The sequence below is a fragment of the Equus caballus genome, chromosome 2 (assembly GCF_041296265.1).
Source record: "Equus caballus isolate H_3958 breed thoroughbred chromosome 2, TB-T2T, whole genome shotgun sequence".
NCBI classification, from domain to species: domain Eukaryota; kingdom Metazoa; phylum Chordata; class Mammalia; order Perissodactyla; family Equidae; genus Equus; species Equus caballus.
In genome coordinates this window covers 106,112,835-106,125,724 of record NC_091685.1, presented here as the reverse complement: position 1 = coordinate 106,125,724, position 12,890 = coordinate 106,112,835, and the positions used below count along the sequence as shown (strand labels likewise).

The following is a 12,890-nucleotide window of genomic DNA, read 5'->3' as shown; positions in this document are numbered from 1 at the left end:
TATGAATCAAAACTAGTGATCCAGAATTCCAGATTTCCATAGCATTTTAATAATAGGAGACACAATATTATTCAAACTGGAACATGAAACATCTGAGAAAAATCTGTTATCTCAGTTAAAATAGAACTATTACATGCCAAAGGTACATATATTTCTTAAAAAGATATATAAAAATTATAGGCACATACAACATTTTTGAAGAAAAAAGTATGCACCCATAAAAATGATTAAAAATGATCACAATGAATATACCTAGACAATAATTTATATAATTTAATCTTTGTTGCATTAACCATAATAGAATGATATTAAGAATTGTATTCCTATCACATCAGCTCTTATGTTCTTCAATAAAACCAGCTATTTATAAATCATTTTACTATCACACTTTAAAGATTTCCTGGATTTTATTTCACATTTAAATAGAGAGCACTAAACATTAAAAAATACTTAAATGCTTATATCATGCATTCAAACTTTGAGATGACTGGTAATAAAAATAGATTTAAAAGTCAATATAACTTAAAGCCTGGATCCATAATGGGAAACATTGAGAAATCTTTTAATTCATTCTGCAAAGCTACTATTAATTATATTAGCAATGTTTTTTCTTTCAGATGCATTGTTTTGGAAATCAAACTACCAAGTGGACACATATTACTACTGATTATAAAATACAATTTTCTAAATGACAGTCCAAGAAAACAACTGTTCCCCGCAAAAGACCAATGACAAAATACAGAAATAGAAACCCACATAAATTAGTTTAGCTTTGCCCCTCCAATGAAGTGCAATTTAATTAATTAACTGACTTAATGACTCAAAAAATATTTTTTGAGCACCTGTCATATGTCTAGTGCTGTACTAGATGATGGCAAGATAAAAATGACAAAATTATGATCCACACTTTTGAAGAGCTTAAAAACTAGCAAAGAGAAATTGATTTGTAAAGAATTAAGTACACTAAAGTGTCAACAACGCTGTGACAGATGTATGTGCAGTCTACAGCTGAGGCACAAAGGAAGGTATATTTGGTTCTACCTGGAGAAGAAGAAACCATGAAGATTCAGAACAAGATTTTTGGAAGGTGTGAGACACAAGCTGAACCTCAAGAGCTGAGAGCATATTTATCAGGAAAGGATATTTTAGACAGCCTGAACAATGTGAGCTAAAGTAAGAAGCTATGGGAGCTGGCCTGGTGGCGAGGTGGTTAAGTTTGTGCGCTCCACTTCAGCAGCTGGAGATTTGTCAGTCCAGATCCTGGACGTGGACCACGCACTGCTTACCAAACCATGCTATGGCAGGGGTCCTACATATAAAGTAGAGGAAGATGGGCATGGATGTTAGCTCAGGGCCAATCTTTCTCAGCAAAAAGAGGAGGATTGGTGGCAGATGTTAGTTTACAGCCAATCTTCCTCAAAAAAAAAAAAAAAAGTAAGGAGTTATGAAATAGCATGCCTTGTTTAGGAAACTAAAAATAGTTCAGGAAATTAAGGTGAGGAGTGACAAGATCTGGAGTTAAGTAGCCAAAGGTCAGGTCACAGAAGACTTTATGTCATGCTGTGTAATTTGGATTATATCCTAAGGGCATCTATTAGCCATCAGAAGAGAGTGATATGATCAGATTTTATTTCAGAAAGATCATTTTGATGACAGCATGAAAAGGGAAGATAAGGAGGCGGTAAGCCAATTTGGAGGTTACTGCAGTAGCTTAGATGAGATGATGGACTGAGCAAAGGCAATAACAATATAGTGAGGCAGGAGTGAAAGATCTGAGAAACATTTAGAAGGTAGAGTTGAAACAGAAAAGAATTTAGGATGCCTCCTTGTTTTCTGAAGCAGGAACTGGATGGTGCCATTCACAAATATAAAGAGAAGATTCAGGAGATATGGTGATAAGCTCAGTTTAGTGCCTCTGACCATTCTGGGTAGAGATAAACAGGAGAACCCTGAGCCAGAAAAATGTAATGGGGTCTCATCTTTAGAGATTGATGAAGCCACAAAAGTGTGCATGAAATGAAGTGGGTCAGAATACAACAGTTTTGAGGTTATTGTATACATGTTAATTACATGTCAAAGACATAAACTTAAAGACTGTTTTTACACTCAGAACACACATATATATGTTTAAGTTCTCAATAAATATAAACTGATTGACAAGTTACAGATTCTTTATACAAAGATAGTACCTATTATCTGCTAATGAGATCAGTCCCTAGTGGCTAAGAATTTTTTAAATAAATATTCTCATGTTCCCATTTCCTTTTGCTGAGGAACATTAGCCCTGAACTAACTTCTGTTGCCAATCTTCCTCCACTTTATATGTGAGATGCCACCACAGCATGGCTGACAAGTGTTGTAGGTCCATGCCTGGGATCCAAACCTGTGAACCTGGGCCACCAAAGAGGAGCATGTCGAACTTAACTACTATGCCACAGGGGTGGCCCCTGATGATGCCGTTTTGATTAAAGAATAATACAGACCCCTAACCAAATACTTTAGTCAGTCTTTACAGAACACCCTTTTAGAAAGATAATATCGGTTATTCCTGAAAGATATACACAAATGACAATCTTTTCATTCAAAGACTTCACAAAGCAGATGTAAAATCTGAGCATTTATGCCTTGAAAAATAATCATTTCATAACTCAGGTGGGTATACATAATAAACAAATATATATGACAAAAAAGCACCTAAAGAGAAATAGCATAAAATCTCAGTTAAAATGAATAAATGCTGAGTACATCCATGAGAAAAGACGAATAAAAATCTGGCGGAATGAATGAGAGAAGTCTTCCTGGAGCAGGCATGTTTTAACTAGATTTAGTAAGTTATAAATTTTCTGAGAAACAGAATAATGATCAAAGGCATAAAGGAAGAAACCAACAGTTCATTCATGAGAAACAGCAAAATTGCTATTTAGAGCAGTTTGTACATAACTGGAGGATTGAGGAAGACCAGGTCAATGAAGGTTCAGAAACTAGGCCTTAAAATTAGTTTTATCTGCTATGACAGAGCATCACCAGAAACTCTCAAAAAGGAACATGATAAAAGCTTTAATTATAAGTTTGTTACATGATTCTAACTTTTTTTACACCATAACATCAGACAACAAAGGAAATTAATATGTTTTCAGTATAAGTACAAACTTAAATAAATCTAGCATTTAAAGAGTTTCTAATTTAGTTATTTTTGGCATGGTTATATAGGGCATCTCAAAACCTAAATTCCAGTAATGTCAATATGCCCATCATTCAGAATCTGTCAAACTTGAGAGCAACATCCTCTTTCTTAAAAGAAGCATCTGCTTATCCTTATGTTCCTTCAAATCGTGGCAGGAAAAGCAAGCATAGTTTTATGTATACAACTCTGAACTGCTTAATGTTAAGCTATGGGATACTGTTAGTAAATATTATGGCAAAGTTACTCACGGACAATTAAACACTTAGGACCTTTTAGGCTTTAGAAAACCACAACCAGCTTTATTAATACATAATCTCAATTAATGACCTTCAGGTCCAAATGTCCAAATGCCAAATGAAACTTCTACATACATGTCAAAAATTAACATACCCACTCATTATCCTTTCTTTAACAATCAGCTCTCATTCTTGACTTCCTTACTCCTGTGAATACTGTCAGAGAGCCAAGCTTAGAAACTCACTGGACTAGCAATTATAAAATGTGAGTTCTAATCTGGCTCTTCCCTGAACTTGTTGTCAAGTCTGGACAATATAATTTCTGAGCCTTTGGTTCAGTTTGGGTTCTTCTATAAGATTTGGAAGTAAACTAATATGATCCTTAAAATACATTTAGCAATAAAATTCCATGATTCTTTCCCTGTCCTTTAGCCCAATATCACCAAGTTTTGCCTATTTTTCCTATAATCTTTTACATGCATTTTTATTGTCTATTTCTGTTAGTATCATAAGATTGCAGGTCTTTATGAACCAATTTCTTTACTCATCTTCCTTCCAGAATCTCCACACCCTGACTTATCCTACGTACACCATAAATCTTATATTCTTTTTTCCTTCTACTCTTTTCTGAACCTTGAGTGCAGAGCTGAGTTAATCACACTATTCTTTCCGTGACCCATTATCACCATTAGTTGTGAAAGACTGCTCTTGTTTATTTTTGTTCACCTGTTTATTCCCAAGCCCTCTCTCATTCCCCTTCATATTCTGGTTTACATTAAAATGTTATATACCCTTAGATATATACATATACTGGTAAAATATATATTGTTATTTGCATGTATATGTTTTTATGATATAGATCCATATCTCTTTTTACTTTCCTAATATAAACCTTGTTTTTCAGATCTATTCATGTTGCTGTAACTATATCTTCACATGTAAATCCATGTTTCTAAACGATGCACAGTATTGCACAGGACACAATTACCACAGTTTATCTATCCATTTCCTTAGTGACAGACACCTAGGCTGTCTCCAATTTCCTACTTCTCCAAGTAGTGTCACTCCATAGAGACAATTACTAACTTGAAGTTAGGGTATATCATTCCGGGAAATGTTTTTATTGTATTTTTTCATAATATATATATATATACCATATACTTATATTTTATTATTTCACTATATATGTTGATATGGATACATACATAAGAAAATATACTTATGGATATATATAACTAAAAAATATATATCCATAATCAACACATATTGTTTAAAACATTTGAAATGTATACAAATTGTATCATACTTTAATCTCCTTTTGTCCCTTATTACACTCTACATTATATTTTTGACATTGATAACTGGGTGTGAAGTAGTATTGCATTATTTTAACTTGCATTTTCTAGATTGCTATAACTTTTGAAATGTTTGTTCAAATCCTGTGCCTGATTTTCTATGGATTTTTATTTATTATTATTGATGCTTAGTTAATGTATCCTCAACACTAATGCACTATCAATTATATGCATTACAAATGTCTTCTCACAGACTGTGGGTTGCCTTTCATTTGACTTATATTGATTTTTCTAACAGAAGTTTTACATTTTAACACAGCTGAATATATCAATCTTTTCCTCTTTTGCTTGCATTTAAATTTTGATTAAGAAATACTTCTTTAGCAAAATGTTAGATTTTCTGATATTTTAAAACAAAATATATAGAGTTTTGCTTCTGACATTTAGGTATTTAATCCATAAAACCATAAAATCATATAAATACCTAAATGTCAGAAGCAAAACTTTACTGATTTTTTTCACATGTAACAACCATTTCTAACATGATTATTTCCCTACTGATTTATAGCGCCACCTCTGTCAGATACTAAACTTCTATATATACTCTTTATTCTGTTCTATTTTGCCAAACTCACATTCTTATAAATACCGTTGCATTTTATTTTTCTATGGAATGGTCTTCGTAAATGACACTTTACTACTTCATGATATTAGGAATAGATTACCAAGTTTCTCTCTCTCTCTCTCTCACACACACACACAAACTATAGGGGTTTTAATAAAATAAGATTGACATTAATTTTAAAGATTTGGAAAGACTTATTAGAAAATTTAATCTTACCATCTAAGTACATTAGTTCTAAATTTCCCATTTAGTTCGTCTGTATATATTCTATTTTTTTGCTGAGACTTTCCATTTCTATCTTGGAAATGCCTATTTTTTTCGTTTGTTTCAAACTTGTTCATAATTGCTCATTGATGCATTTTTATGATGGCTGTTTAAAAGTTTTGTCAAATAATTTTAACATCTCTGTCATCTAAGTGTTGGTTCTACTGATTGTCTTTTTCATTTAAGTTGAGATTTTCCTGATTCTTGGCCTAACAAATGATTTTTGATAGAAACTTAGACATTGTGGGTATTATGTTATGAGACTCGATATTATTTTAAACCACTTAGCTTATGCCCTCCAATACCTTTTGGGGGAATGAGGGGCTGTCTTATTACTGCCAGGTAGGGGTAGAAGTCCAGGTATCCCACCAGGCCTTTGCTGGCATTGGTACAGGTGGGTCCACAGTTTTTTCTGTAATACTTGGCTGGAGTAGAGAGGTTATTGCTTAAAACATTTTTGTCATGCTAGGCTGCTCCTTTCCTGGTCCTTTGGCTAGAGAGAGAAGATCTTTGTTGGGGCTTTTTCTGTCTGCTTGTTGGTGTTGTCAGATTGCCGGCTTCTTCAGTTCCAAGTCTGGGTTATAATGAGGCAAAAAACCAAAACCAAAACTCAAACCAAAAAAACCTAGGGACTTTACCATGGCGTCATTCCTTGGATCCTGAGGCATCTGACCAATCTGCTTTCTTTTCCACACCTTTCAGTCTTTCCATATTTCTTTTGTATGGATGTCCTGGGGTTTCAGTTGTACTCAGCAGGAGGAATAGGCAAAAGTACTGCTCTATCTTCCCACTCACGATTTTTAATAAAAATGTGTACTATAACTCAAAACCTAGATAAATTTATTTTCCTTCTTTAGTTTAGTTAGCCCTGAGCTAACATCTGTGCCAACCTTCCTCTTTTGGCTTGAGGAAGATTGTCACTGGGCTAACATCTATGGCAACCTTCCTCTATTTTAAGTGGGATGCCACCACAGTGTGGCTTGATGAGCAATGCTAGATTTGCACCTGGGATCCAAACCTGTGAACCCTGGCACACCAAAGCGGAGCGTACGAACTTAACCACTAGGCCACCAGGCCAGCCTCTATTTTGCCTGTTCTTGAATTTTTGTATATCTATATAAATTTTAGAATCAGCTTTTCAAATTCTACAAAAACTCTACTGGGTTTTTGACTAGAATTGCTTGAGTGTAGTGATCATTTTAAGCTACACACAAATATGCTTCTTGATTTCCAAAGTTATGGGAATTATCTAGATATCTTTTTGTTACTGATTTATAACTTAAGAGAAACTGTCATAAGAAACAGTGATCAAGAGAGGCTTGAAAAGTATTTGTACATGGGGATTTGCTCTCTTGCTATTCTTAGGAACTCTGTCACGGCCAAGCGAAGAAGTAAGACTTGCCTTGTTGCCCTGGTGAAGAGACTGTCAATTGCCAGACAGGTTTATCATCTACTGCCAACTACTAGACCACCCTGCTAACAGACCAACCAGCTGGCTGAAGACACATAAGCAAGTCCAACAGATATCAGCCCAGCGGGCCCAGACCAGAAAATCTGCTCTACCATCCCCCAAATCATAATCTAAATAAGTTATCATCTCGAGTCACACACAAGGTTTTGGAATGGTTTGTTATTCAGCAATAGATAACAGAGACATCTAGCTTCCTTGATGCTTTTCAAGCACATTTCCACCTTTGCAATGGTAAGTTCTTTACTTGGGACACTCTTGCCCTGTATTGCATGGATAATTTGTTCACATCCTTCAAGTGTTTGTTCAAATCTCATCCTCTTCATGAGGTCTACTCTGCAAACTCTATATAAAATTGTAACCCCACCACTGAGCCCCAGCACTCCAGGATCCCTCTTATCCTGATCATTTTCTGTTTTGTTTTTCTGTAGCCTTTATTGGCTCCTAACATACTATACTTTACTTAGATATTGTATCTGTTTATTGTCAGCCTGCTCCTACTAGAATGTAAGTTGTAAACGGACAGAGGTCTTCAACTGTATTACATATTGATACACCCCATGTGTCAAAATCAGAGCCTGATGCATAGTAGATGCTTGCTAAATATCTACTGAATAACTGAATGGACTCAATGTTCTAGAGATGTCTATTAGATCAAGTTGTTAATCACATAATTCACAGCTTCTACATCCATCAGTTACTGAAAGGTTAAAATCTCTGCTATGATTGTGGACTTGTTCTGCCATGCCTCATATTTCTGTCAGTTTTTGCTTTAGTGTCTAGTGTTTTCATTATAAACAAGTTTAAAAGGAAGTTTAAAAAAATGTATAATAAAATATTCAACCAAACTGGCCTTTCTTTTAAATGTCCTAAATTAGATAAGTTTCACTTTATTTTTTTAACAGTATTTGAATTTTATTTAACAAAAACAATAAATAATAATAAAAACCAAGACTGACTTAGGGTTGTTATGTATTTACTGTTCTAATAGTGTTCTAATTCTAATATTCAATGAACAGGTAGCCTATAAAAAAAATTCTACTAAAGATGAAAAAGGAATAACAATGGACAGTGAATAAGAATTCAACTAATAAATATAGCACATCCATATAATATAATATAACATTAAGGTTGACAATATTGATATGATGTTCATATACTAATAAAATAAAAAAATTAGGCTATTAAAAAGTGTTTATATCCTCCATTTACTAAAATACTTAAATACACACACAAACCTAAGTTATACATTTAAAAAGTTAACAATAGTTATCTCTAAATAATGGAATTACAAGATTTTCATTTTCCACTTTGAGCTGTATAATAAAGAATTTGTCTGGGCTTTGTCTAAGGTTCCTGGAATGGAGCATATAAACCCTTGGAAATTCCTGAGTAGTAGGAGTATCTTTGTTATTCATAGTAGGCCCTTGGGACCACACCTGAGTTTATGCTAATGAAATGACTCATACTAGGCCGGGAGAGGAGACAGTTTCAGGTTGGGACTTGGGGCATGCTTGAAAGACCAACCAAACAATTAGAGGGTAGAGGCTTTGAGCCATGTGATATAGGCCTAACCTCCTGACCTCCTGGGAGGAAAGGGGAACTGGAGATTGAGTTCAATCAAGTGGCCAATGATTCAACCAGTCATAAGACTTAAAATCCAGAAATATATTCATAAGGTTTTATTCTATGATGCAGTCATTTAGAAATATCATTAAATTGTAATATAAATTATTTACATTTAATATAAATCATACACACATCATAAAACCCCAATAAAAACTCTGGAAACTGAGGCTTAGGTGAGCTTCCTGGTTGGTGAGCACACTGATGTGCCAGGAGTGTGATGCACCCTAATGCTACAGGCAGAGGACATGGAAACTGTACTTCCAGGACCTTCCTGTATCTCACCCAATGGGTCTCTTCTTTTTTGGCTAGTCCTGATTTACGCCCTTCACAATGAACTTTTAATCATAAGTAAGAGTGCTTTCCTGAGTTCTCTGAGCCATTCTAGAGAATTATTGAGCCTGGGGGGTTAGTGGGAACACCCACACATGTGACCAATTGGTCAAAAGTGTGGGTGACCTGGGGACCCTCAAACTTGGGCCTGGCATCTGAGTGAGGGTAGTCTTGTTGGGGATTGTGCCCTTAAGTTTGTACTAACTCTTGTTAGTTAGTGCCAGAATCGCACTGCAACTTGATATACTTTTATACCATCTAAGGGTTTTTATAATGGACTTACATTACTCATAATTAAAAAAACAACTTCCATTTTGAAAAAAAGAAGAAGAAGATCTTGAAATTAAATAAGTCATTACTATTTTAAATTGTAAAATTAATAACATCTAAAGAAATAAGGAGAACCAAATAAGAGCCCGTAAGTACAAATGTTAGGGGAAAAGAAAGTAAATTTGTTTAAATTAAATTAATGAAAAGTTGATGAAGGCAACAAAATAAAAATATAAAAAGTGGTCCATAAAATTTTGTAAAATAAATGCTTCTTTTTTTTAAAAAAGTTACAATTTAAAGATATTTTTAAATGACTGCATCATAGAAGAAAATCTTACATGACTACACTTCTGAATTTTAAGTATTATGAGTAAAGAGAGCAAAAAGTGAAAAAAAAATTTTGGTCATTTGGAGTTTTTTCTGTGAAGTCTATTAATGCAATGATTATGAAACCACCAGACCACAATATACATGTACAGTATTAAGTTGCCTGATTGTTAAAAACCCTTTATTAGCTGCCTTCTCTCCCCATTCCCTGTCCCATTTCCCCATTCCCCTATAGGTACTCTCCACATTACCTTTAAATAAACTTCATGCTTTGGAACTCTTTTCTTAGGGTCTGCTTATGGGGGAATCCAAAGAAAGACACATCTGTCTAGAAAATTTCTTCTCTAAGAGAATTGATTTTCTTCCATAAGCACTGGTGTTTCCAGTGTTTCCATCATGGCACATCCTTTCACATATATATCAGAGTTGCTTCCTGACTAGTAGTCTTGACTTCAGTCTTTTCCCATCCCAAAAGAACATACACACAAAAAGCTATCGACAAAAGCTTAAAAGGGAGGAAAAAAACACTCATGGGAAAAATTATGGCATCATCACTTCCCCTGAAGAAAAATAATTATTAATACGATAACAAAATGCACTTCTGAAAATACCTAAGTTGTTTTCGGAGCTGCTCCATTTCCACATTTTGTTCAGTTACTGTTTTCAGAAAGTGTTGGTTCGTCTGCCACAAGAAAAAATAGAAACATTCAGTATCAGAATATTTAAAACTACATCTTTAGAGATTAACTATAGGCATATAAGTAGAAAAAAATTAAATGAAGTCATGATAAGATTAGATTTTTTGATGGTAAAATATAACCCTGGCCATCTTTTCCTGCCTTTACTGCTTTGGTGGACACTTGCTTCACTTCAAACTACCTGCATCTGCATTTCCGTCTCTTATGGCTTTCTCTGGCCACCTGAGTCTCCTTTGCTCACTTACCTGTGCAGAAGGCTTAAGGGTGTTGTAGAATTCCTGGCCCCAGCCTGCTCTGGAAGAGCCTGATAACAATGACTGAAAGAACTGGCATGTAAATAGCCCAATCTCCTGCGCCCCGCAGTGGGATAACTCTGAGCCATGTTCTACACTGGCTTCCAGAATTCATTAGTGGGATTAAGTTTCAATTATCCACAGTGTTAATTTGCTTGACTGTTAAAAACCCTTTCTTGGTTGCCTTCTCTTCCCTTCCCAGTCTCACTTCCCCACTCCCCTACTGGGGCTCCCTAGTATCATCTCCCAAATAAATGACATGCTTTGGGACCCTTTTCTCGGCATCTGCCTGGGCAGGAACCTAAAGTAAGATATGAAGCAGTCTTCCATGTGGAGAAAAAATTTTTCTAAGTGAACTGATTTTCTTCCATAAGTGTTGTGTTTACTATGATGTGACAAGTTCCTTATCCTTATCTATATGCCTTATAGGCAAAGTCATCTAGATTACAATTACCTCCTAGTTGATTTCAGTCTCTTCCCATTCCAACAGAGCATACATACATCTCGCCAGCTGAAGTCCCTGAGGCAGTTTTCATCGTACTTCTCTCATATTCCACCCAATTTCATTGACTTCATATTTTTAATACACTATGGTATTCCCCTCTACCTGGGATGTCCTCATTCTGCCAAAATTCATCCCTCCATACCCTGTGTGGTCCACTCACTCTAAGGCAGAATTAATTGTTTCCTTTCTGCATTTTTACAAAACTTTATATGTACTTTTACAATGCACATTGCTTTATATTTAAAGTTTATATATTCCTGGCTACAATATGAGCCTTTTACTGAAGACCAGCTTCTCCTAGAACTTCCAATGTCTGGCACATGATTTAGTACATTCTAGGTACTTAGACCTTTGAGGAATGAATGAATGAATGAATGCCTTTATTGAGACATGAAAGAGAGCCTGAGGACTGCATCTTTTCCTTTATCTTGGAAAGCAGACAACTGTAGGCCAGAATTTAGTATTCAATTTACAGACCAAAATTTAAGAGACCAACTATCACACGCAGAGAAAGAAAGAATAAAGACAGGTAGGTAAATTATACCACACCAGAAAAGTTAAAAAAAACAAACAACTGGGTGTAACATTGGGCATGAATCAGAAAAGGCATAATGGTTACACGCAAATAATTGAAGAATTGACTTGAAGAACAAGTGAGCTTGTTCTACTGTACTCCAAAAGATAAAATCATGTATCAGTGAGAAGAAATCTGATAAGAGAGATTTTAGCTTTCTAATAATCAGAGTTCAAAGGCACAGGCTCTTTGGGGAAGTGATAATATCTTTTACAGGGGATATTCAAAGCAGAGGCTAGAAGATCACCTAACTGAAAAGCATTTAATAGAGGGATGTCTGTATCATTTGGGTGAATAGATGACCTTTAACATCATTTCAAATTCTCCTGTGAAGCTATCCCAATAACTTCAGCCCCCACTGAAGGAATTCAGGTCTCTGAAGTCCTCTATAACATCTGTAATGCACCATTAGTGTTTTATTACATACACTGTCTCAACACTTGCATAAATAATGCTTTCGTTTTTTACTATTTGGGAGCACCTTAAAGATAAATGATGTAGAGAAATTAGCAGAAGTATAAATTGGCATTGTGAATTTTAAGAAGCTAGTATTGGGAAGTAACACACTTAAGTTGCTAGCAAGCCTAGCAGGAGCTCAACAACTGCATCTGAATATGGCTCTGATGTTCTGTATTTGTGATCACAGAGAAAATTATATATGGTCTTAATTTTCTAGAATTTGGAGATTCATAAAGGTCCAGGGAAGCATCCCTTTCAATCAACATCCATTTCAGCACCTTAGTCACTTCATATGAATAAGATTCATATGATCATTTTATATGTCATTCTTGTTTTACCAAGCAGACAGGGGCTTTGTGGATAGACGCACATTTCTCTTGCAACTAGAGAACCTATGACAGTGGAAGGAACTTAGTATGCAATTAATAAATATTTTTGAGTAATTTTATAGAGATGAGCAAATCTCAAAAAAGAATACGATTGGGGCCAGCCCGGTGATGATGGTTAACTTCGCACGCTCTGCTTCCGCAGCCTGGGGTTCATGGGTTTGGCCCAGGGTTCACGGACCTACACACCACCGTGGTGGTGTTTCACATACAAAATAGAGGAAGACTGGCAGACATGTTAGCTTAGGGACAGTCTTCATCAAGCAAAAAGAGGTAGATTGGCAACAGACGTTAGCTCAGGGCCAATCTTCCTCATCAAAAAAATATATACATATATACCTATGATT

General features: G+C 35.2%; 1 protein-coding gene across 5 annotated transcripts in view; it reads right to left on the bottom strand.

Moving 5' to 3' along the window:
- Positions 1–12,890, bottom strand: part of SCLT1 (sodium channel and clathrin linker 1) — a 145,213-nt gene that overhangs the window by 81,062 nt on the left and 51,261 nt on the right. For all 5 annotated transcript variants that reach the window (XR_011435487.1, XR_011435486.1, XR_011435484.1 and 2 more), the window contains exon 9: positions 10,240–10,310. Coding sequence is in view for 1 of the 5 variants with exons in the window: in XM_001915983.5 (XP_001916018.2) it covers positions 10,240–10,310 (71 nt within the window). In the remaining 4 variants the exon portion in view is untranslated. The remainder of the gene's footprint in view (positions 1–10,239; positions 10,311–12,890) is intronic.